Here is a 27,641-nt window from a genome sequence, read left to right as displayed (position 1 = left end):
AAATTTTAGTCTTATTGTGTGAAAAAGAAATCAAAGTGTAGAACAGTACATACAATAATGCTACATTTTGTGTATAAAGGGTGAAAAAATAAAATGTATCTTTTCTGCTTAAGAAACTCTGGAAAGATGTGCACATAAACATACATAGACAGAGGTTATGTGTGGTTAAGGGCAGGTCTGGGTGGAGCAGGACCCATAGTGTAGATATTTGAAAATTTTGGAAACATGCAAATGCATTACGTACTTACAAAATAAAAATTTAGAAATATGACTTTGTGAAATCTTCTTGCATGGATTTTCATTTTCTCTTACATTTCTTAAACGAGATTATATTCTACAAACTGGGTACCATTAATTTAGTTTTAAGAAAGAATGGTAGGGGAAGTTAGATGAGATATTTTCCTATGTGTTTTATATAGTTGAACAATTATAATTGTAAAATTAATGACATATTCATAATTTCCCCATTGATTTTGTATTGTTGAACCATCTACCAACCTATATTAAATGCTGTTTCTGGCCTGTTCTTGGTTCAGTTTGATCACAAAGCTGAAGAGACTGAGGAGGAGGAATGCTTCTTCTGGACTGTAAATTATTGAATAAAGAAACACCCATTTTAGTCACTTATGAAGGTCAGAATTTAAAGCATAATAATACAAATAGCATGCCCATAAGCTCTTATTAACTTTTCCAGTCTGCGTAGCAAGCACATTTTGGTGGCTATGACCATCAAGAAATACATCAAATATGACTAAAAGGAAACAACACAACTTTTCAGTGTTTTTGAAAAAGAAAACTGTTATACCTGTGTTTTATTATAAATAAACAGGTTCTGTCATATTTTATCTTCTTGCCAGCAAATGAAGGACATTGTTTCATAAAGCTTCTAAAATGTACATGAATATTTAATTAAATCATATTTCCTTGAGAAAATAAAGTTCATTCGCATTTATACCAGACAGTTGTGAGGAGTACATAATATTCTTAAGACCAGGGTAGCCAGTACCGGTTGCTTGTGGAACAAAACTCCTCAATTTTTAAAACATTTTTTTAAAAAATAAACATACAATCATAAGTGTTCATTTACTTTAAAAATTCTAAAGATGAAGAAAATTATTGTCTATATATTTAAGTCCTTGTATAAATTACAAAACTCAAGTTTATGTTACAGAGTCCCTTCCCCATAGGAAGCATAAAGCACTTTTGTGGTACCTTTCACCAGTAAATATTTGTATCACATTGAATTTGACAAAGAAAATAAAAGTCGATATTGCAACTATAAGCCCCCAGAGAACATTCTTCTAAGCTGTCTCTCATGATGAATGAGCTTCGAAAGTCATTTGATTGCCACGATTTAACTCAATCTCAAATAAAGATATATAAAAGTAATACATATATTGACTTCAGTAGAAATCTGAAAAATCAGTGAACTGCAGACTCTTCTTGCTTGAGGTCAACAAACACCCTTTGGAAGACAACCAAGAGTAGTTTAAGACCAGGACAACAAAATAAAATTATGACAATAATAATTATAATAATAAAAATAACAATAATAAAATAAAAATAACAACAACCAACAATGAGGTAAACTCCCCTTTAAAAAGGCAATATGTGTTGCCTGGACTGTCAGGAGAGAGTTCGATTGTACCTGACACCCAAATGTTTTTCCAACCAGAGTTCAGCCAGTTGCACGGTTGAGGCAAAAGTACTTGCCTTGGATCCTAAGCACATCTTATATTGCTTAGGGTCCAAGTTAGGGTCACAATGAACTGGATGGAAAATATGCACTACTCCTATTTCTTGACTTCTGAAGGGTCTTAAGCCAGATAGAATAACTTTATTGTAGAGATCTACGTCTTCCAGTCCCCAGCCTTGTATTGAGGTATCAAATCCACCTGCACCCAGAAGATCACTTTTATAAATACAGGTAATTCCATATCCATAGTCTCTCCAAAACCCAGTCTTCATTGAGAAGACAAAGTCATCGTCAGTGGGAGGATTTCCGCCCTTGGTTACCTTTGGGTCATACTGGCTAAAGATGATAGGGTAGTACACCTGTTGTCCCTGAATTGTATTGTCTCTACATCGTCGGAGAAAGTCTCCTCTGAAGATCAAGTCAACATCACAAAATAGCAGCAAAGTATCATTGTCAAACTGGGAAGAAGCCATTTCAAGACCAAGACCTCTGGAGAACTCTCCCTTCATGGGGATCAGGGTCATTTCTGCTTTAGGGTACTTGTTCTGATATTCTTTTATCAGCTCAATATGCTTGTTGGAGTCTTGCCCGGAATCCCTACTGAAAAGGATGATGACCAGTTTTACATTCTGCTTTGGGATAAGACAAGTATTTTCGAAGTTCTCCATGAATCTCAAGAAAATATCATACCTTCCAATGAGAGGAACGAGAATGTGTATTTTCTTTTCATTGTGCCCTCTCTTTTCTTTGGCACCTTGAAAAGAAGACAGTATCTTTAAAGAATTAGATATAAAGGAGAATGACTGCGTGTCACTGTTAATACTCTCTACAAGACTGTTGACATCTAGCTCTTCAGTTTCTCTGAAGAAAGGTTTGCTAAACAACTGCTGAAGATAGGCATGACGTCTCACAGGCACGGTCAGTTTCCTCCCCTTGTGTCTTTTGTACAAGAGGAGTAAATCCAAAATGTATTCCACCCCGTGCATGGGGTCCACCCTGCGGTAGCCATACTGAATTTCTTTGAAGTCAATGACCCGTCCTCTGCTCTTGGCATTCTCGTTGATCATCTCCATCACTTGTAGGACGGTGTCATCCAGCGCTGTTCTGAGGATGCTGCTGATGCTCTGCCGAGGAGGCTGGTTCTCGGAAGCCGAGTAAAGGAGCTTCCCTGTCAGGAACTCCCATTCTATCACCTCGTCTCTCTCGCGAGGCTGGAAGTGGTTGAAAGAAGGCACCACTCCCAGCTGCTGATCCTCTTTGCTCACTTCACTGTTGCTGAGTTTGCTCATCAACGCGCTCTCCCGGTGGAGCTGGATGGTGCGGTAGCGAAGTTCGGAAATTTTGCGGCTGAGCATGTAGTTATGAAGCCTGTACTGGTAGGCAGGCCTTTTGTTGGGATGAAGCGTTATGGCTGCGTGAATTTTGCTATTGTGAAGGTCTTGGATATAACCCTTTCGGTTGTGTTCATAATTTTCATGGAACAGTTGCTGCATCTGAAAAGCACAAGGAAATCAGGATGTTAGAATACATTTTAAAAGGAATAAAGCAATACACTGAAACATTTAAATTAAAATATTTCATAAAAATTAGTTATATGGTATTTTGTAACAAAATGACTTGTAAAATTTATATTTAAAAGACATGAAAATAATTTTTTTAATTTTAATTTATTGGGGTGACAATTCTTAGTAAAATTACATAGATTTCAGGTGTACAATTCTGTATTACATCATCTATAAATCCCATTGTGTGTTCACCACCCAGAGTCAGTTCTCCTTCCATCACCATATGTTTGATCCCCCTTACCCTCATCTCCCACCCCGAAAATAATTTTAAAACATCAAATTCGTATGCTCAGTGCTGCATACTAACCTCCAGTCAATCATATGCAAATACTACACACTAACCTCCAGCTTTGTATTTTGAAGTAAAGAATCTTTGTCCCTCTATTTATTCTGAAACTAACCCGAAATATCAAAGAAAACAAGACTTGAATATATCCATAACCCCACAACGGATCACTGTGAAGGACAGGGAGAGTGGGTAGAGCATGGATTTCCCAAAATACTCAATGCCCTGTTGCTTGGAATCACAATACCAGCCCAACACAGACATAAAGTTAATTTAGCATCCTGATACACTGTCTTTACAGAATAAGTTCTTGGGAAAGTAAGGTAGGACAGAAACTCTATTGATCCACACTATTGATTTAAAGGCTCATATCCAAAATTAGACGTGCTTGACAGCCTTATGCCCCAGAAAGCCTCTCTCCTAGTCTAGAGCAAGCTCACTGCCTCAGAAACGAAAGTGAGGAAAACCAGAGAATTATGAGATCACCCTTCAAACTGCCACCTGACTCCTCCTCTGCCAGTCAATAAAGAAACCTTCATCACACTCACTGGAGATAAATACCAAAGGAGCAGGAGAAGGAGAAGGGGGAGATATCTGTGAATATAATGATGAACAAGGAGAAAGGAATACTGTAAACTTAAGAACACATATACAAAGTAAGCAAAAATTATAGACCAATCAAATAAACTAAAGGAAATACAATCTCCATAAAAAGACTGTCAAAGAATTGATAAATGAGCTTAAAGAAGATAATAAAACCATTGATAGTCATCTTACAAGAAGTATAAAAAGAGATTTGTGGAAAACGTAGAAAGAAGAGACTTGAGAAAATTTAGCAAAATGATACAAATAGAAAAGACAGGTTAAAAGTTTGGACATGTATATGTATACACACACATATATTTCTCTATATGTATATATATGTATATATTTAATGAAGATTTAAAACTTTGGATTTTTACTATTTTACTATTTAATACTATTAAATAAAAATTAAAGGAGATAAAAAATATGTATGTAAAATATGTCTGAGGGACAGATTATCCTTAAAATAAAGGCAGATATGTATCCATGTGCAATCAGGCAAAGAGAAAAACAAAACAAAATAAACAAGCAGAACCCACTTTGGCTCTAAGAAGGGAAAGGATGAATCTTGGTATAACATTCTCCATAGCAACATTCAATTCTGAAAAACAGTAGAGCACAGCCTAGGAAGACCCTAAGGAAGCAAATTAATGACTCATAACTTCATATTTAATCAAGCTAGAGCTCAAGTTATCCCAACCAAGCTAGAGCTCAAATTTTATTGCAAAAAATAAATAGCTCCTAACATGTAAGAACTCAGGGCAGAATTATAGTGACACATTCTTTGACACTCCCCCCATTGAGATGGGGGTGTGTGTCTGTGTCTCCTTCTCTTGAATCTGGGTGACTCTGTGATGACTTTCAGTAATAGACCACAGCAGAAGTGACACTGTACCAGTCTCCAGATTAGCAACTTTTTGTCTTCTGGAGTTCTCACCCTGCAGGAGCCAGCTGCTAAGTAAAACGTCTGAGTTCCTTAGTTTCCCTGTCTCTGGCCAGGACCTTCAGTGAAATGTGGTATAGCAGAATCTTTGTTCCAATCCCAGAGTTAGGGAAGAAGTTGTCAGCATCTCTTTTTAACACACTAAAGAAGTTCCTTTCTACTTCTAGTCTGCTAAGAATTTTGGTGTTGGTCAAATGTTTTTTCTGTACCCAATGAAAATATTTTATGATGTCTTTTTTTCCTTTTAAGGTGAATAGCACCGGTTGATTTTCTAATATTAAACCACTTTTTTATTCATTGACTAAACTCATCATGATCCTGCTGTATTATCCTTTTTCCATATGGCTGGAATATATTCATGTAGGATATACTGTGAGATACCAATTCTCCCCAACTTGATATGTAGATTCAATGCAATTGTAGTAAAAATCTGAACATCATAAAAAAAGTTGCTATTAATACTAACAAGTTCATTCTGAAATTTATATAAAAATGAAAAGTCAAGGATACTTAGAAGAATCTTTAAAAAAAAAGATACACTACAAATAAGAAGTTAAAGAAATTTAGACAGTTTGATATTGGTACAAGGATAATAGAACAAATGGCCAAAATAATACATAAATAAACCTCCACACGACTTATGACTTATCACTTGACTTATGACAAATATGACACTGGAGAGTGGAAAACAAGTGGTTTTTCAGTAAACAGTGCAAGGTTAGTTGAATATTCATACAGAAAATAGTAAAAACTGACCCCCCTACATTGCAGGATTGTCAATATAAACATAAAAGGTGAAACAATAACATTTCTAAAAGTTAACACAAGAAAATATCTGCACGAATATGGGTTCAGTGAAGATTTCATAATAAGACACAAGCATAAAAATAGACTGATAAATTGGACCGCATTAAAATTAAGAACTGTGTTCCTCAGAAACACCATTAAGAGATTATAAAAGGTAAACTACAGAGTGGGAGAAAATATTTTAAGAGATCTCACCAAAAATGACTAAGTAATGAATCTGTACAAATTCAACTGCCATGGCTACACTAGCAGAAAATGGGGGCTAGCAAGAAGATGGTGGCTAAGTTAGTGTGGGGACCGAGTCCCACAGAGCAGTTTCCAGGCTCTCGGCCTCGCGTGGGGAGGTGCTGGCTCCGGTAGTGAATGACTATCAACTGTGATTGGTTGGCCATCAGCTGTAACCGGTTAGCCAATTGGCTACTGATGTAACTGCAGGGCTGCGTTGATTGGTTGGTTGGCAGGCAGAGAAGTGAATGGCTGACTGCGGATCGTGTGGCTACTACTGCGTGTGTCTCACCCAGCCGCCAGAGAGAATATAGTGGTATGACTCCCCTATCTATGGCTCCGTGGGTGTTCCTTTTTGGCCTCGCCATAGCCTGTGTTCTTATGTGGGGAGCGGGACCAGAGGCCCCGCAGGCCGCCCCGCACGACACTAGCAAGTGCAGATTGCAGCTGCAAGTGGGGTTGGTTGGTTGGCAGAGACAAGTGAATGGCAGGTTGCGGATCGTGTGGCTCCTGCTTCCTGTGTCTCCAACCCAGCTGCCAACGAGACTATAGTGGTATGACTCCCCTATCTATGGCTCTGTGGGTGTACCTTTTTGGTCTCACCATATCCTGCGTTCCTATGTGGGGAGCGGGACCAGAGACCCCTCCTGACACCCCGCATGACATCATATTACAGGTATGCATGGAATTTGTGAACATTCATTGGAAGGTTACTTAAGATATGGGTGGTTGTTATATGCCAATAAGTAAAAGACTTTATTTTAAAAGTATGCATATACATGTGTAGAATTAGGTAGATTTTTCTAATATATATATACATAAATGTGTGTGTGGATATGTGGGTGGAGAGAGAGAGAATATATATATATCACAGCAGTTTTTCTAGAGAAGGTGACCTAAAAGGATTAAGACCAATACTATAGCAGGTTCTTTATCTTTAGTATTTCACCTGGTTGCTTTTCTATAGTCAGACAGATTTTTCAAATCAACATCATTTGACCCGGAAGAATTTCACAATAGATATCTGGAGAAGGATTTTGGACGCGATTCAAGCAAGACACAGTAGCTCAGTTGCATCTAATTTTTCTTTTGAAAACACATGCCAATTTTTATTTGAAAATATGATCAAGGTTAAATCAAATTAAATCCATAATTTGTAGTGGACTGTTATCTCTCCATTTTTGTATTATTATTTTTTATCTGAAATTGGTTCAGTATTTTACTTTATGTAATTTTCCACATGCTTTTTTCTTTGTATGCAAGAAGGGGGAAAAACCCCCAACTTCTGATCACATGTAGACTGTTAATTATACCACCTCTAAAAAGAATTGGCTATCTGAACCTATTGTTTCCTACGGCATGCTTTACATTACTAGGAAGAAGGAAACATGCTAATTTAATAGGAAACATTGCTCAGAGGTCAACAGTTAAACTGCAGACTTATCTAGCTTCTTTCGTGATATTGATGTGACTAATACTACACAATTTGATAAAGGTGACATTTTGTTATAGAACAAATAATATCTTAGTATTGAAATGTTTAACTTGCATGACTCACATCATTACAACCCAAACTCTCTCTATAGTGCTTATCTTTCTAACACATTCCTTTGTAAAAATATTATCAGCAGACCAAGACGGTGATGGGGGCAATCTTTAAAAACAGCACATTCATACATGCTCCAGGTAGTACAGTAATGATGAGAAAATCTGGAATGTATGTCATAGTTTTCATTAAGAAACATAGATGTGATATATAGATGATGTGTTACAGAATTGTACACTTGAAACCTGTGTAATTTTACTAACCATTGTCATCCCAATAAATTTTAATTGAAAAAAAAAAAAGAAGAAGCATAGAGCATATCCACATTTTCAACTTTTATATGTAGGGAGGTCCAAGCTATACAGGAGAGACATAAGAATGTTTAGAGCCTGGCTGGCTGTGGAGTCAGCCGGACCTGGATTGGAGTACTGGCTCCACTTTTCTAATCCATTTCCTGGCCCAATTTGTCTAAATCTCAGTCTCCTTACCTATAAAAGGGAAAATGACAACTACCTCAATGTATATTAATGTTGCTCAGTAAGAAAATAAAATATATTTATTTTCTTATTGAAAATACTTAGCATTGTGTCTGGCACATAGAAAAAACACTTAATAAATAACTGTACAAATGATAGTTCAAGGATTTGCCGACCTCCTCCTGAGATTGTTTTTTTTTAGCCAGGAGTTTTGAGAGAATGAGAGTGGCACCCTTTAGGTGGCTTGCTTCATCTTTGGTCATTTCTGGAAGTGCCTGGGAACAGTTATAATTTCACCACATATCCTCAGTGCTTCAGTGTATCCAACATGACATCGAGGCACCTTCTGCTAACAAAAGTCCTCAACATTTTACTAAAAGAAAGGTAAGTTATTGTGGGGAATTTCAGGAAACCAAGGTTCAGGAGGACTGAGTGATCTAAACAAGGGTCTCCTGACAATGAGATCAGGACTAAAACTGGAATAAGTAGCCAGTTTTGCTTCTAAATGTTGAATGTAGCAAAATTGTTATAAAGCATAAAATTCACTTTCAAAATTACATTAGCTTGTTTGGAATAAATCAAGACCTATAATTTAAGTTGGCTTCCTCTCCTTTGCAGAATTTTCAATTGATTTCCTGGTACTTCCAGAGCCTTACATTGAAAGGGGAAATCATTTTACACTAACAAAATCACAGCAGCAATTAACATCAGTGCCTCCTGACTGACCCCAGGGCTTTAAGTGTTATCACTCGAAATCTCACCCTCTGGGAAGGAAATTATCTGAGAAGCTATAAAAAAATTTATTATAAAAATCAGAGAGAGAAAGAATAAAGGCTAAGATACAGTCTACTATATTAAACTTGCATTTTCCCCCTCAGATTTATTAATAATGAAATACAGCAGAGGTAATTTCTGGAATAATCACAGCGATGTAAATAAAGAACTTCCATTTCAGCAGTTAAAGTCTTAAAAGAAATAGTAAAGGGTTGAGTGCAAACAGGTCCAAGGCAACTTCTGGAGCAATGCAAAGTTTGGAAAACCAGGTTGTGGCAATCTGTGGCAGATTGTGGCACAACTGTATAAATTTACTCAATCTTATTAAACTGTACACTTACAAGGGTCCAAGAATTTTGTAGAGTGTAAATGATACCTCAATAAAGGCTCTTTTAAAAAAGACATAGGGAATATTAAAAAACAAAATACAGCAAACTTCAGCTTTAAAATGGAAGAGACTGGAACAATACATAGCTGCTAAAATGTGTGTAGAATTTCCAAAAATTGGTGAGGGTGAGCCGGATCATGTGGAAGCAACTGGAGACAAAAGGTCAAGCAGACAAAGGTCAGTGGCAAAAGGGTTTAAGGGCAAATCTCAGAAATAACCAGGAAACATATATTGCCTGACAAGGAAGGGCATACAATTGATTACGTATCCAACTATGGGCTCAGGAAGCAGGGCTGGTGGAATAAGCCCGTGATGGAAAAGTTTCGTTTCAGAGAAGTAGAAAAGACAGAGTTACAGAAAGCAAAGAATGAAACAGTGAAGCCATGTTTTCCCAGGCAGGTTTAATCGGAGGCAGCAGAGGGGATCAATGCCTTTTCGTTGTGATCAGAAGCTTAGAACTGTAACAAACATCTCTGCCAAAATAAATCTGTGGTGAAGGGCTTGTCCAAGGAAAAGTAATGTTTCCAGAGATAACTATGTTTTCTAAAAAGAGGAAAACAGTATAGAACTAACACACAGTTTCTATAAGAAAAAAAGATGAGATGGAAAACTATCCTTGCCCCCACCCCAAAAGAAATCATGGAACTGAGGAAAACACGAAACATTAAGCAACTGTTTTACAAAACATAAGAAGCATTTTCCTCTATCTTTGAAAACAACAAAGTAGAAATAGAAGACCTCAGGGGTGTGATGGTTAAGATGAAATGCTAGCTCACAGAAGTAAGGAAAGAAGCAAGAACAACAAAAAAGAAAATAAACTATCACAGACATGAAAACAAGATCAGAAGGAAAAGGAAAGAAGAGAGCCTATGGAAAGCTCAGGAGGGATAGAAAAGATGAAAATAGGGAAAGCTACAAAAATGGAATAGGAATCAAGGGGACAATGTTGAAAGTCATGTTAAAATATAAAGCTTCATGCATGCAATGCAGACAACTTGGGAAACACTAAAAGGTATAATGGAACAAACATATTATAAAATAAAAACGTGCAAAAGTATAGATTTTAAAAAAGAGTACAATGGATTAGAGAGAGAGAGAGAAACAATTCTCAGGACTTAGAAGAGTAAATTGACTTCATGAAGTCTCCGTTGAAATGAAGGGGAAACAAGAGGCCAAGCCGTGATTGGAAAGCTATTTATGAACATCTTCATGTTCTCTGCTAAGAAAATAATTGCATTAATTTTTCTCTATTAAGGAGAAAATTTCCTCCATTTCTTTTTTGTGTGCAGAGAAGCTATTTCAATGTAGTGCAAGTTCTTTTGTTCCCATTATGCCATTCCATTTTTCCTTAAAAGAAACATCCCTCTAACTTAGAAAATTCTCTTTGACTCTCTTCCTGTGCGTGAGATGAAGGAGCATTTGAGAAAAAAGGATTCTTGTTCTAGGAAGTACAGACTCTACAAATGAGAGTAATTTATGAAGGTAAACACGGACATAAATCATCAGAGTGGTGTAAAATATAAGAGTGAATATGTACCCCAGGGTTGGGTAATTTGCCTGGCAAATATTTAAACTCATTGTGTTCTTTATGATTTAGTTATGCAATACTACATAACTACATGAAGAGTTTTACTGCCCTACTGCAAATGCCTAATGATCTTTCTTTTATAAGATTAGTAAATATAAAGGTTCTAAGCAAAACAGTAAAATTTCAAAAGAACACTATGCTTTTTCCTCAATTACTGTCTAAAAATATTAACACTAAAGTTCTTAAAGTGTGTCCCACTTCTCTGGCAATAACGACACGATGCAAACAGTATCTAATTCTAAATATTAAGGAGAAGAAATAAGTTGGAGAAAAATAAATACACACATAACATTCCATAATTATAGAGAGAATAAAAAATGTTAGAGAGGATAGCTTGACTAATATTGAAAGCAAAGATTTAGTTTAAATATGATAAGATATGCCCTTCTTCATATCACGAATGTATGTTTGTCACATCAAATGAAGAGCATTATTTGCTACTAAGATCTATAAAGATAATAGCACCTTGGAAACAGCCACATCTAATCTGCAAACTCTACTTGAAAAATTTACTGTACAACATGTGATAAAATTGCATGGAACTAAACACACATGTGTGTGTGCACACACACAAATACACACAAGCAAAACTGGGGGAATCTGAGTAAGATCAGATGGAACTATCAATGTCAATATCCTGATTGTGACACTTGCAAGATTTTGCCGTGGGGAAACTTGTTAAAGGGTACATGGAATTTCTTTGCATTATTTTTTCTTTTTAACAACTGCATGTGAATCAATAATTATCTCAAAATAAGAGGTTTAATTAAAAACTATATGCAAAAAATTAAAATATTTTATTTCATTTCTTTCTTTCCTTCCTTCCCTCTTCCGTTCCCTCCCTTCCTCCCTTCCTTCCCTTTTTCTTTTTTAAAGAAATCACCTCAAAGTATACTTAAAAGTAGCAAGTGTTGAAAATTGGAGGTCCAAAGGCTGCACATGTGATTTTGCCTTGTTTTCTTTGGTGAGTCCAGAGTTTTGAATGAATTTGAATTTGAAAAATGTTACATGAGCAGTACCTTTTACAGTGATATTCAGTCCCATGAACTTTCTTTATGTTTGTTTTATGAATTTAAGTTTGCCTAGGACATTCGTGTTCTTGGACAGCCCTTTAAAGTCACTAAAACAATCTTAAAATGTCTTTTTCTTTTGAAATCCTGTCACATGCTACAACATAGATGAGCCTTGAGGACATTATGGTGAGTGAAATAAGCCAGTCACAAAACGTCAAATACTGTATGATTCCACTTACATGAATGAAGTATCTAAAGTAGTCAAACTCATAGGAACAGAAAGTAGGATGCTAGTTTCCGGGGGCTGGGGGAGGGAGAATGGGGAGTTGCTCAGAGGACATGGAGCTCCAGTTTTGCAAGATGAGAAAGTTTTGAGATTTGTTGCATATCCAGGTGAATATAGTTGACACTACTGAACTGTACACTTAAAAATGATTAAGATGGCAAAAAATTTTCTTTTCCTTTTATTTCACACGACCCTCACATTTCCTAAACAGGAATACAAGTCCTAGTTTGGCCAATTAACATACTTTGTTATAAGTGGTTTTCTCTAGCTCAGCTTCATTCATGGGCAGTTTCTCTCTCATGGTGGCAATAAATGGTTTCCTTGGGTTCTAGGATCACATTATGCACATTATAATCCCACATAAAGAAAAGCAGACCTTGCCACCTAGACAAAGGCAGAGATGTGACCCAAGAAAGAGAGGGCGGACAAACAAAGAAACAAAAACTCATAGACAGAGACAATAGTTTAGTGGTTACCAGAGAGTAAGGGAGGACAGGGGTGGTAGATGAGGGTAAAAGGGGGTCAAATATATGTGATGGAAGGAGAACTGACTCTGGGTGGTGAGCATACAATGTGATATATAGATGATGTATTATAGAATTGTATACTTGAAACCTATGTAACTTTACTAACCATTGTCATCCCAATAAACTTTAAAAAAGAAAAAAGAAAAGAAAAAGAACAGCAGGGCTGTTGAGAGCACTGAGCTATGCCTGAGGCCAAATCATGCTCGACTTTCTCATGGTTCTGGGACAGTAGTTTCTCCTCTGCTCCAAGGTAGTTTGGGGTTCTGTCACTTGCGACCAAAAGAATCATATAAAAAATGATCTGATAAACTGAAATGCTCTGTATTAATGATCTGTATGATTTGCCTTTGTTTAATTAGCTAGTTCAATTTTGGTTGAAATCCAAACAACAGTCTTATATGGGCAATATGTACCATTAAAACTGGTACTTTTCTTCCTGTAACATTTCATTTTGTTAGCTATTTTAGTTAAAAAAAAACACAAAAAAAACTTGTCAGACAACACAGAACATAGCTTCCAGATACTAACTCCTACATAGGCTGTTCTCAACAGTATATACTCTACAGTTTAAGAATACTTTCAGACAACAGAGAAAATAATCATGTGATACAGATTTCTCAGCAGGGTGAATTCTGGGTACATACAATCTGAGGCAAATTCAAAGAGATTTGAAATAAAAAAGAAATCACTAAGTTCACCAGATTTCAGTTTATAATGTTATCACAGCATATAAGCATTTGTTAGTTAAATAAACCCATATACCTTAATCAAAATTACCCTTTCACAAATAATACTCCAATAAAAAAACTAATGATAATTGAACTTGACTGCTCATCAATTTACCTGATTTATCCTGATATATTACATTCAGGCAGTGACTATATAGATGCATCCTGATATATAGTTAGGAAAATAGTGGATGATTGTCAAAACCTACACAGTTTACTTCCCCTATAGATATTTTAATTTTTTTGGTAAATTGTCAAGTAAATTTTTGCATTCACTATTTCCTTAAACTTTTTTTTCTACTCATAATGTAGTACAGAGAAGAGGCAAAGAAGAATTTCAAGAGGTTGTCAAGTTGCCACTTTGCAAACCTGCACACACCCTTTATTCATATAATGTCAATATAACTTAACTACCCCCTTCACTGGTGATTTAACACACCATAACTAACAACAGACAATGAGAAGGAGAGAGGTTATCAATTACAAACTAGCCTTTCAAGACCTTTGAAAAACAAAACGTAAAGGTAGTTGCCACACAATTTTGAAAGACATTAATGAACGTATTATATCAATGGGAGGAAATGTATCAACTGTATGATGGCACTGAGCATGCATAAAATAACATCTCACTTTCCAAATAAAAAAATAAAATAATCTGCTTCCTCATTTATGAGTTTTATTCCAGTTATGAAACCTTTCAAATCTGAAGTAGATTCCTATTTAACTAAAGGTGCTAAAGCTAAGGCAAGAGATTCTTTTTCATTGTTCCTGCAGTTGATTTTTTATTTCTATTCTCCCAGAATTCAAGCAGCCAGCTATTTAACCTCATGAAAGACTTAATGTGAGCTTATCTAATTCTGTACAAACGTCACATCATTCACTAATGTAGAAGGTGTAAGAATGGGTAAACGTAGGACATTTTGTATAAAGGATGATATATATTTCTGTGATTATGACTTTGACTACATAACAATTTTTAGTGATCATCATGAATGTTTCTTTAGTAACCTTCAGGGCAATCTGGAGTGCTGTTTGCAAGAAGCTAACATTGGATGACCTTCCAACAAATAGAAAGAGAGCCATTATGCAGTCAACGGTAAACTCGTTTATGTGCAGTTTCTTATGTCAGTAGAAGATCTATGTTCAAATATATTCTGAAATAGAAATAAGACATTATATTCTCAAGATATAAGAGTAAAAATTTCCTATTCATCAGGTAGAAAGCAGACTTCAACTGTCAGTACATTCCAGAGTGTTGACTGGATAAGTTGGGTAGGAGAACATGGTGCAGGGTACGTGTACAGGAGATGCTCAAGAAAGCTAGTGAAATCTAGTTAATATAAACATTGAAAACATGAGAAAGATAATATACTGGATACTATGCTAATATGATGATTTATTTCAATACTTCCCCTGACCAAACCTTTCCTGACCCAATCCTCCCCAACATTTTGGCTACTTCTCTTACTTGCAGAATGAATGGCTCATTTATTCATTTAAAAATAGTCACTGAGTCTCTAAAATGTGTCAGTTGCTGTGGATAGAGTGACAAAAGAAACATAACTCCCTGCCCTCATGGAGTTAACTGTCTGGTAGAGAAGACAAGCACTAAATATATAAATTCCTAAGCAGCTGCATAATTTTGACAAGAGCTTATTGCACTAATTACAGCATATTGTACTTGCTGCTTTACTTGACTGTATGCCTTTCTAGATGGCCTGCTCCCAGAGGGCAGCCTAGGCCCGATACTTAATAAAATATTTCTAATTTTTATAATTCAACACATGCCCCCTGCCCCAAACTAGTTGATAACCAAAGAGGGATCAAAACGTGGACCGAAAGGGCTCTAATTCCCTAATGGAAAATTCTCAGCATTCCACATTATTTTTCAGGTTTCTAAATGTTTCTTTAAGTCGAAAAGTAAAATGTAACAGAAGTCTACATATCTGTGTTGTACAAGATTTGGCACATATCTTAAAGCTTTTGTATCTTATTGAAGTAGCAACTTGCAGTCCAGTACGTTGACTGATGGTGGTCATACATCTCTTTACTAGTTGTAACTGATGTAATCATTCAAGCATGGAGAAAGGTTGAGAACACCCATCATCATCCCTGCTTTTTGCCACTGGAATGTAAAATGGCTGGAGGAGTCTTAACTGATTCTAAATCAGGCTGGGCTCTGTCACGTTAATAATTTCTGAATAAATAAATGAAGTGCTGCTGAGAGAGCACAGTAAGGAGGATGAAAGCAAAACCGAAGAAGGCTTTTGCCACCTGCATGAAGAAAAGATTCTTCCATTCAAGAAACAGGACAGAACTAAGGCTTCTGTAGAAACTGTTAAAATGGTGTGGAGTTAGGCCTGGCTGGGGGGGGGGGGGGGGACATTTCAATTACTTAAAGGAAAGAAAGAGGAAAAATGAACCTCTCCTGCGTGTTCCCCCGTCATTCCTTCAGCTTGTACTCATGCGTGTCTATTTTGGGCTGAGATTTTGGCTCAGGAGTCACAGGCCTGGTTTTGGGATCTGTTCTTCCATTTCCAGTCTGATCTTGGGCAAGTTACAACTTCTGGGCAAAGAAAAGCTTCTGGACTATTCTCTACATTATATGAAACATGGCTTAAAACAGTGTCTGATATAAATTAAGTACTCAATAGATATCTCTATTATTATTATTTGGTATACTTTAGATGGTGAAATCTCTTAACGCTCAAAAGCATATTGCAAAGACACCTCTGTCATACACTAACATCTAATTTAGTAGGTTACTAATGAGTAACCTTTAGTTAGACATAAAGTTTAATGATTTTAAGATCGTGTATCATTTACCTGTAAGAAAGAACTTGCACTTTTAGGTTAGTCTGCACGTCATCAGGTAAAATCTAGTAGTCCTACACTGGGTGGCCAAGGTGGCTTTAATATTCCCTTTGACTTGACCAAACTTTAGGCAGGTTCCTTCTGACTATAAACTCCTGACCTCCCCTTCACAAGAGCATTTACTTTAGAAAACTTGTAATTGTATATTCTTCCTCTGCCTCTTTGAAATATAAATCTTCTTCCAGCCTCTTTGTAGTTTTACAACCTAGGAATGTCTTTCTCAAAGACCTGGGAGCCATCCCTTTGAAATGTAATAATCAAGAAAGATAGGGAGTGGGGTGGCCAGATGGCTCAGTTGGTTAGAGCACGAGCTCTGAACAATAGGTTGCCAGTTCCACCCCTGAAACTAAGATTGAAAATGGCGACTGGTCTTGGAGCTCAGCTGTGCCCTCTACAACTAGACTGTAGGACAACGACTTGGAGCTGATGGGTCCTGGAGAAACACACTGTTCCCCAATAGTCCCCAATAAAAAAAAGAAAGAAAGAAAAAAAAGACAGGGCCCCTATCTCCCAGTCTCTCTGAGAAGGTAGGAGCCTAACTCCCATAAACACAGATTAGCAAACACAGACGGTCTAATCACATTAACACGTTGTGTACAGATCACGAGAATCTTCGTTTTTTTTCTGAGCCATGCATTAAGGACCGATAACGAGAATTCTCATTTTTACTGTTGACTCTTCTTACTTTGCACATTTTATTGAATTATTTGTGTTTCATTAATAACAAAGGAAGCTGCTTTCTGCAGTATCACACCAGGAGGGATTACTAACATCATAGGTGAGTAAATACTAAAAAATTCCATAGAAAAATAATAAATGACATAGAAGCATTTACGCTTTAAAGAGAAGAGTGCATTTTAAAGTAGTTTCTTTTAAAAACCTGCCGGAACAGAGGGGTATGAGGGATTTAAACCCCGCCGTACGCAACATGTTAACCAAAGTTTTTGTGAATGTCCTCTAGTCCTTTGTCACTAGCTCACCCCATCTCCCACCTTTTTTTTTTTTTTTCAGAAGTGGTTGAGTTCTATCTCTCTCCCCTATTGCAATAGTTTTGAATAAAGTCTTCCCTGCCTGTTTAACTCTGTCCTGTGTCATTTTTCTTTCATGTGGGTCACAGGCAACACTTGGTGAAGCATTGTGTTACAGCACTTAGATCTCTTGGTCCACTTAAATCTCTGCTCTCATTAGCTTAAAAAAAAGAAGAAGAAAAGAAAGGCTCAAATGAAGATCCTACTCCTTATGGAGTAATCAAGGAGATAAGTAGTACTTCCTTCCAGCTGATTTTATTAACATTAAAGTTTTATGATAAATTATGAAGATCCCTAGAGCTAAACACCCAATTAAAATAACATAAGCTTGGCAGGATGTCTATTATAATGTTTTTCTTAGAAGAAAATCCTAATTATAGCGCTGTAGACTTCTGCATGAATGCAGCACTGCTACAGGAATGGACGGGAACCACAGCTCCAATTAACAGGTAGGTGTTTCCAAGATGGCGCTAAACTCAAATTAAGCAAAGCCTAATCCTTAAAAGTCAAGTTTTCTGGAAATGAAAACACAATGACTTGAGTCATTTTGACTTTCTAATTATACTTATATTTCCTTACTGGAGACTGGATATAATATGCTCATGTTTGTTTCTCATATACAAAGTTGTCAAAGCAGAAAAGGGTAATTTATATTAAGGATTAATAAAGTCATGTCATGAGACCCGATAAGTTTTACAGTGCACTAGTTAGCATTAGTAAAAGAGTAAAGGATAATCTGGGTTTCAAGTCTGCAGTTATCTTTCAAAATGATGACAAGACGGTTTTTAAAATTTTTATCTGTCAGAGCAGAAAAAATAAAATAAATGACTTATTGGTAGTCCTAAAGCAGAAAGGTACAACTCCCAGGAGAAAATGGATGAGATTTGAGGAATACAATTATTGTTATTATAATCAATGAGTTAAAAAACTGTATTTTATAAACAAGTAAAACTAAACCATACACCCTAAATCCCACTACCTTTTGGATTCTTTTTCATTGGTCTATTCTCAACACTATTGCTCCCAATACTGCAGGGCATTTTAAACTTATTTTACATTATGTTTGCAGGGTTATTTTTTTTAGACACATCACTTAAAATCTTCACACATATATCATGTATAATTATTTGTATTTTATAGGGCTAATCTCAGTGATATATTCATTGTGAAAATATTTCCCAAAAAGAATGATGTGGAATCACAATTTAATATATGGGCTATAGGACAATTAGAAGAAAGAAAATGTTTTCTTCTTTTTGTCTACCTACAAGAAAAAAGTTAGTTCCATACTTATTGCAAATGTTGTACTAAATACTATATATATATATATATATATATATATATATATATATATCTGTATGTGCATAGGTATATGTGTATATATATATGTGTGTGTGTGTGTGTGTGTGTGTATGTCAGACATATTAAAGACCTAAATCCTACCCTCACTACCCCTTACAAAAAGAAAAATATACTATAAAAGAATGGGGAAAAAAATGTAGGTAAATATTTGCATCTTCTAAGCATGTGGGAAAGTCCTTTTGAAGCAAAAACAAAAGTATAAACAAAAATTGCAAGTGAAAAAATAATAGGTTTTAATAGCACATTAACATAAAAACTGCCTTATCAAAAGAACCATAAGTAAAATTAGCAAGCAAACATTGAATTAGGAAAGTGATTTTTGCAATAATGATGCCACGTTAAGAGTTATTATCATTAATACATCATAAATCTATCCTTGCTCTCCTTAAACTCTCATCACCAATTCCAATCTAATTTACCTCCTAACTATCTCTTGACTCTTGATTCTTTTTAGAGCAGCCACTCTGGTCCACGATACCTAGGACTTTCTCTGCATTTTTGCAATAGTCACATATCTAACCATGTCTCATCTAGCCACTCTCCAGTTTTCCATGATGCAATATGAGTCAACCTCCCAAAACCCAAATACATCATACAACTCTCCTTTTCCCCATCAATGACATCCAATGCTCTTAGAATAATGCGTTCCCCTCCAGCTTTGTATTATCTCTCACCCTCTATGCTCCAGCCACACTGGCTTCCTATCTCCTTAGTGTCTTTTCATATTCTGTTCCCTCTACTTGGAATGTTCAATCCCATTTCTTCTCCTATTTTAACTACTACTCGGCTTAAATGTCATGGCCTCATGGATACTTTCTCTGACTAGATCAGGACTGGTATATGTTCTCCTGGCACTAAATATCATTCTTCCCCCGGTTTTAATTTCACATTTGTTTACTCATCTAAATATATCTGTCTCCCCAACAAATCTGGCAGTTTTCTGAAAGCAGGGCAGTGTCTTCTCCAGTGTGTGGTGTGCTATAAATGATTCAGGACCAGGCCTGTCTGGAGATGGGAGCCTCGTACACATCACCTGTTTATGAGCAGATTCCAGATCTTCAGAAAAGGCAGAGAATTAAGATCCAACTAGAATAAATTTGGACCTTAAGTGCCTGCTTTCAAAGCCTATCTTAACACAGTGTTATATTGAAAGGGGGAAAAAAATGGACTAAAACATATACATACTAAAACAAAGAAACAAGTGTAGTTTCTTGTCCTGACTTCTCGGTTCTCTATTACAATTGTTGCTTCCTGATGTGTAGGCACATTACTTAAGCAACATCTCAGACTCCTTTCTTCCTCTTCCCAGCGTCCCTGTCCACAAATTGTATTTCTGTTTTGTTTTTTTAACAAGTGCTCCTTTACTGTTCTTTTGTTTTCTTCCCCTCTTACTGCTTGCTTGGACCTTAATTCAAGTCTGAATTATTGCAAATGCCTCGATTGTGAGATTCAGATATCAGTGTTCAAAGAAGCCACGGATGATATGGATACAAATGAAATACAAATGGATGATTCTGAACCTCCTAAAACAGGCCCAGGAGAAAACCAGGAAGATACGTTAACAGGAGTCTGGAACCCATTTCCCTCTTCCCTTCCATCAGAGCCGCTCTACTTTAAGCTTTTATATATTAGGTTTCACATAACAGTTGAAGAAAAATTTCTGCAAAAGGGAAAAAAAAAGTTTGAAAATCACTGTTCTCAACCTCCTGAGGTTGCCGTTTCTGCACAGTCCTGCCAATTCAAATACTGTTCATCCTTTTAAATCCAGCTAAATTCCTACCACACAGATGCACCTTCTGTCATTTCCAGGACAGCCTGACTCTGCAAGGGATTACGAAGCTCACTAGATCGCATAGTTTGGTGTTTACTGTAACTTCCTAATTAATTATTTTATCAATTAGGGATTTGTTTGTTGTTTAGCTAATTAGTTATTTAGTTATTTTCACTCCTCCCCTAACTACAATGAGATTTTAAGTTTATTTTGGCAAATCTGTTAGATACTACCTAACAGATTTTTCATATAGCTCACTATGACTAGTGTTGAGATAATTAAGGATGAGAAAATCTGATTAAACGATCATAATTTTAAAGAGGAATAAAAATAAGTTGTAGGAAAAGCAAATAGATTTTTCTTAGAGCAGAATTTAGAACAAATGGGAGCAGCTCTTTTGGGATCTGAAGTTGAGAAAGATCCAGAAGTTGAAGGGAAAGAGATCAGTCAGGAGTCCTGGGCCTGGCATTTGGCATTTGTGAAAGGAAATGAAGTGTTTGTCAAACAAACAGTTCCCATGTATGTTTATGTAAGTTATCAAAAAAAAAAAAAAAAAAAAAAAAAGAAAAAGAAAAAAAATTAACCAAGCACAAAATATATATACTCTGTTTTTTTTAAGCAAATATTTTGCCTTTTTATTAAATGAGGTCATGTAGCTTCATTTGCTAATAGCTTCATTCTACTCTTCTCACATAATTTATTTTTATTTTTATAATGAGTACCAACTCAGATATTACCTTTGTCCTCCACATGTTTGCTTTCTGGGTAATCTTTCTTTAAACTTCTCAATCTTACTATTATTTTTTCCTGGGAGGGTGAGACTGGGCATTAAGAAGTGCATGATAAATGGATTAAAAAATTCACATACCAGAGTACTATTTTACACAAGCTGCACTGATTGAAAAATTGCTTGTTTGATGACAAAACAAACTTGAGCATAATTGCAATTACATAGAGAAGGCACAATATTGCTACATTCACATCACCTGAGTATAGATCTAAGTTGATTGCGGCTTTGTAATTTATTTCCTCTGTATTACTGGGAGATCCACACTACGATTGGTATGTGGCTTTTCCATCACCCCTCAAGATTCCCTTCTGAGGGTATCCTCAGAGGTCTGCTCCAAACTGCCACTTGTAGAGAGTGTAACGAGAAATAACATACAAACAACAAAAACAACAAAGACAGAGAGAATTGGTTTTATGGCTAAGGGGGGCTCAGCTCACAGTAGCCCATATGGGACTCAAACTGGCAACCTTGGTGCCGCCGGCATGACACTCTAACCAACTGAGCTAACCGGCCATCCAGTTTTATGGCTTTTTAAAACGGAGCATTAGGAAGGAGTTCATTTTACAAGGAAGACCACTGGACTGGGAGCCTAGTGATCAGCAATGTGATAGAGAGCAAACCACGTTGTCTGTATCAATCTTCTCATCCATTAAATGGGGAGAGTAAGTCATTGCCATTTCAACTGTACAATATTGGGGTGAAGGTCAAAGAAGAACAGTTATGTGAAAGCATTACAAATATATTTCTACATAGGATACATTATTTAAATGAGCAGTTAAAAAGAAGAGATGTAGAAAAAATATATCTCTAGTTAAATGTTAACTTTTTTACAAATGTCCCCCCAAAAAACAAGAAATGACATTTTTATCACACATAAAAATTACTATGGATAAAAGATCTATTGAGGAGTAAAGTCAATTGACAAAATAACAATTAAATGAAAAAAAGTCCTTTCTGGTATAAATATGAAACATTATCTAAGGGTACTTTTACTTTTCAACTATTTTTCAAATAAAAAAATCAAATGTTCTTCAGTTGAGATCGTTGATTCTCAATGGGGTGATGGTGTTATCAGAATCCGGGGTAGGATATGTAGGTAACTTAACTTGAACAAAACATGTTCTAAAATTATCATTGCTTTCATTTATTTTTACCATGTTTTCCAACTCTAAAGTTTTGAATCACAGCAAAGAAAAACATTAGAATAGTAAGTTAGTTAAAATAAACCAGGAAACTCAGTTTTTAATCATTTACTTTAGAATTTAGGATTTCTTATAGTTCTTTATCAGGAAAATTAAGGATGGTTTCAAATTAGACCTTGTTTCTGAGTTCCTGAAATAATTCAGTTGGGTCCCTTTGTAAGACAAAATAATCAAACTACATGTTAAGGATTTAAAATCACTCAATTCTAAATCAGAAACAGGAGAAGTTCAAAGCAGTAAGAGGATACAGTAAACTTCCTTTTATTGTTTATAATGGTTGTATCATTGACTGATACCCTTTGCAAAATAACCATGTCAATTTTATAATATACATTAAAATATACCTTCAAAAATCCTAATAAGAAATGTATAACAACCACTAAAGAGAACATAAGAGCAAATCCTGAATAAATTGAAAACTTTATTATGATCCTGAATGAGAAAGCAATTCTTAAAAAATTAATTCCTAAAATAGTTAAAATTAAATTAATTAGAATTTATTAAAATGCCTTTTCAAAAACAATGCAATTGCAGAAAACTTTAACTTTAAAAAAACAGCACTTGATAGACTGATCCTAAAATATTGATTGGTGGTTGAATAAAACTAGTCAAAAAGTCATGAAAAGGAGGACACAAAATATCTTTGAATAATGAGATTTTCATAGAAGAAAAGAGTGCACGTGTTATGGGGTATACACAGGAAAAAGCCCCAAATGCACCCCAAGAATTCTGTTTCTGCTACTTTTGGCTTTAATTTCACAGGAAGAGTTAAGGATGATAGACTGTATTCGTCGTTCTTTTAAGTAGGGGTATCAAAGTCATTGAGTATATTTGCCTGAGGAAACACACAAACTTTGTTTAGACTTTTTTTAGATGGTCTTCTTAACCAGATTACAGAGAATCTAGGGGTAGGGGTGAGAGGACTGGTTCTGGTGCCAGACCATTTGGGTTTGCATCCTGCTCTACCAAATGTGATCTAGCACAAATCATTTAATATTGGTTCTTACCAATAAAATGTGGAAAATATTATGGTAATTGTGAAGATTAAATTAATTAGTATACACAACATGTTTTGAAGAATGTCTGGCATATAGTAACCACTCGATCAACATAAGCATTGCACCATGAAGAAGTAGTAATTGAACATCACTGAGAGCCCATAGCTTATGCTCCCTGGAAAGTGATCACAGGGACCAAAACTTTGCTCCAGTTTCTGGAGCTGTCCCCTGGCAGGCCCTCCAAAGGTTTAGCTGCAGCTGTGGTGAAACCCGTCCATGGACCACACCCTTCCTCCTCTACCCTTCCCCTCATCTGCCAAGTAAACAATACCGTCTAGGTCAGAACCTTGCTAACAACCTAAGAGTCCTATCTGGAGGCAAAAAGGTGAACCTAGTACAGCTTCCTTCTAGCTCCTGTTAGGATATTTTGTTCAATGAGAGAGAGAGAAAGGAGGTTCCCATGAATTGTCCCCTCTGTGAGAATAAAAGAACCACAACTTTTTTGAGTTCAGAGACAGGAAACATCTCCAAATGCAGAAGACACCAGAACAGCAGAGTAGGTGCTCAGCAAACTGTTGAATGGATTTTGAAGGGAAGCTAGAGGCAAAGGGAGGGACTTACAAAGGGAAGAAAACAGGTGTTTGAGAAGGAAAAGAGGCCCAAAGCACCAAAGATGGATGGGGTTTTAACAGGAGAAAAGATATTTCCTGTGTTACAATAGAGGGAAGGAGGAGAAAGGGGGGTGTGGACACAGGCAGGACTGAGGATCTGTGGGGGAAGGGGGAGCTGCCTATAGGAAGACTTCTAAGGAACTACTTCCAAGTAAGCAAAGTTTGGGGAGTGAGACTTGGTCCAGGAACTTGCTTCTTCTCAATTTAACTCTGCTTGGTTGAAATGAGTAAATCTGTGATTCTAATTTACATAATCTTTCCATGAATAAAAATAGGATGCAAAAACTCAATCTGTTCCAGATTTAGATCCAAACTGGAAAGCAAGACTTGACAGAAATCATCTTCTAAGACGGAATTTTCTTTAAATGGTGCTAACGAACCTCAAAATAGAATATCTCCAAAAACATATGATATGTCTCCTTTTTCTGTAACCAAGATGACACCTTCAAACTCTTTTCAAACCACTTTGTTGTCTTCAATCTTCTTTGAAAAAAAAATGACTATTAAGGATTTTCAGTTGGAAATGTTCCATGTTACATTAGGTAGGCACTTCTACCCAGAAACTGTTCCATGGTAAGTACTGCCAGTAACCAATTACCTTGGATGCATATCTTGGCTGACTTACAGCAATCACTGATGCCCGCTCTGCTCTTACTGGCCCTTTCAATTACTACCAATATAAAGTGTTGCCACTCACACCTCTAATGATGTGTACAAAAGTGTTATGATAAGCATAATTGACATATGCTAATTCAGTTGTTTAAAGTTATTAGATTTAATTTGCATTCTTACAGAGAAAATTCATATCACATAATTAAGACACTGCATGCAAGCTTTTACTCATGTATTCCTGATGCCTCCACTGAAAGCATTGAAAAGGATAAAGGAGAGGAGATACAACATGGGAAAGAAAAGTTCTTATAACTAAATTTAAGTTATAAGAGTTAAACTTATGAGTGAAACATGTTTTAAATACAGAACTTATGAGTGAAACATGTTTTAAATACAGAATTAGGAAATGCATTTTTTTAAGGTAGTATGTTTATTGAAATTTAATCTACATTTCATTTTGGGAAGAACTGACTTTTTTTTTTAATTAAAGTTTATACACAGAAAATCCATCTAACTACAATTTTCTCTTTCTCTGTTTACACTTAAGTAATACTTTTCAGAGACCTGCTGCAAAAACTTTGGAAGAATCTTTCAACTCATCTGGACTTTTCTTCTATGAAATATCCCCATTGATAAGATTCCTTCCCCTGATCAATGGCTGCCCCCATTCAGGTATCAAAGGCTGTGCGGGGCAGAATGTGGAGTCTGTGAAACACGTCTCGTCTAAGCGCCCATTCAATGTTAAATGCATTCTGTTAGATCCCTCTAAACTGAGAAACTGGCACTAAAGATTTACGAGGTGCTCCTGTAGGCCACAAAGTACTCTAGGAAATTTAACCCGGGGGAGACCCTGTTGTTACCTGATTCCTTAGGAACAGGAGCAGCAGAACAAACAGCAGAGTTGGGATTCAGACTCTGTTCCGTCAGGCTCCACATATGCTCCTGCCACTCACTTTTCCAGTCAAATGACTCTAATGATTGGGACTCAGTACCTCCCTGGTTAACGGATTTATTGCTTGAATAGATTTGACGCTCCGAAAAATTTTCCCTACGAAACAAGAGTTCTTTGGTCCTTGAACTCTTAACCAGTAGTGTTAATTCTAGTATCTAGTGTTCTCGTGCCAGACGCAGATTCTATCACCTCCATGAGAAAAATGGCTGTGTTCACTTAGGTCAGCTGCCAGCAGCCTAACAGTTCCTCTTAGCCTTCTAGTCAGTCACCTCTAAGCGTATTTCTGCTATACTTTCCCCTGAAAGTATAATAACCAAACTCAACACTCGATACCCTTCCGAGTCCAGCCTGATCGCACAGCACTTGATTTGGTCACTGTCTTAGCCTTTTGAAAATTTAGTGCATCCTTATTCTCTTATCCAATCTCTGTGCTCATTTCACAGGGTCCTACACATCCTGTGCTTGTTGTCTGTCACTTCACCTGAGTCACTGATACGAGCAAGTCCACACTGGGTACCTTGCCAATAAAGACCCCTCTCTCCCGACCGACACTTAACCTAGTCTTCCAGACGTTTGGGAACCACAGATAAATCATTCATAAATGTGTTTTGATTCTAAGCCTGACTTCAAATCACTCAAGTCATCTGGACAAGCAATTGAACTCACGAACCTTAGTTTTTTAAATCGGCAAACTGGGAATGACACTACCTCCTCATACATAGGTATCATAGCAATGGCGTTTGTAGAGTCTAAGATCGTCTTCACGTAGAGGAGATACTCAATAAAAAGTACTTCCTTGCTGTTTAAAAGAAAAAGGTTCCATGATATCGTCACAGAGATGGGTGTCCAGAAGCCCGTTCCTACGGTCTCAGGCAGCAGCTCTCCATGCATATCGCTTGCCTGCACACAGCAGACCTGGTGCATGGAGCAATTAACTGAGCTCTCTAATAATTTGTCCTTTTGCTGCTTAAGCAAAACCACTTCTGCATTTACTAATATTAAGCCTCTGTGAGCACTGGGTGGAGGAGCATTGAGCAGACGGTAAGAACGTTTGGCCTCCCAGGCTGCTGCTATGAATCCACTCCTGGCTGTCTCTGACTTGGGATGTTTCTTCATTCTTGTAACAGCTTCTGCCGTCCCACTTCTCTGATCTGTAAAATGGTGATGATGATATTGACCCACCTCACAGGCAAGCTGTGAAGCAATGCTAATTAATGTTCACAGAACACTTTGAAAACGAAAATTGCTATATAAATGCTAAACGTGTGTATTCAATAGGGGGCAAGTGTACCTGGGGATTAGCACGTCCTAGCTGCTCAAATGGCTTTGCCTTGCTCAATGTGGGAAGCCAAAGAAATGAGCTGACACCTGCTCAAAATCCATACTCTTTCTCTCACTCTATTTTGAAGCAACACAATTTTTATAGATTTTGTGACTGAAAGCTAGAAATAAGCAGTAACTTGAATGTCTCTCTCTCTCTCTCTCTCTCTCTCTCTCTCTCTCTCCCTTTCTCTCTCTCCCTCTCTCTCTTTTTTTTTAAAGGTGGAGGATACACTTTAAGGGACTGTCAGAAAGAGAAGTGCCTGAATTGCTCAGGGGGGAAATGATTCCAGGTGGGATACGGTAGGGTAAGAAATCTGACAGATCAAAGCTCTTTTCTGTAAAAACTCACTATTGCTAATAAAGGCATAACACTTTTCTGGTACAATAAAATCCATTGATTTGGATGAACAGATATAGCTTGCTCTCAAAACTGTCAGGTTAAGAAACCATTTTGAGATTGCAAAATAGTTTAGGAGTGTAAATGGTTCAAACACAAGAGACTACACGAGCCATCCAAACCTTCTGCTCGGGCAGCTCTTCTCCGAGTTGAACAGCTGCTTAGCAGAATCTAACGTGTGATGTCCCAGGAACTATGCAGCAGCCGTCCCAGGCTTCCAAAAAGGAA

The 27,641-nt window shown here is 36.6% G+C and overlaps 1 protein-coding gene across 1 annotated transcript in view; it reads right to left on the bottom strand.

Moving 5' to 3' along the window:
• Positions 1–780: 780 nt before the first annotated feature.
• Positions 781–27,641, bottom strand: part of CHSY3 (chondroitin sulfate synthase 3) — a 259,593-nt gene continuing 232,732 nt past the window's right edge. Inside the window, exon 3 of the mRNA XM_019756145.2 lies at positions 781–3,189. Within this exon, the coding sequence (XP_019611704.2) occupies positions 1,627–3,189 (1,563 nt within the window). The 3' untranslated portion in view covers positions 781–1,626. The remainder of the gene's footprint in view (positions 3,190–27,641) is intronic.

The sequence above is a fragment of the Rhinolophus sinicus genome, linkage group LG10, assembly GCF_036562045.2.
Source record: "Rhinolophus sinicus isolate RSC01 linkage group LG10, ASM3656204v1, whole genome shotgun sequence".
NCBI classification, from domain to species: Eukaryota; Metazoa; Chordata; class Mammalia; order Chiroptera; family Rhinolophidae; genus Rhinolophus; species Rhinolophus sinicus.
The sequence above is the reverse complement of the archived record's forward strand: the minus strand, read 5'-3'. Positions and strand labels throughout refer to the sequence as shown.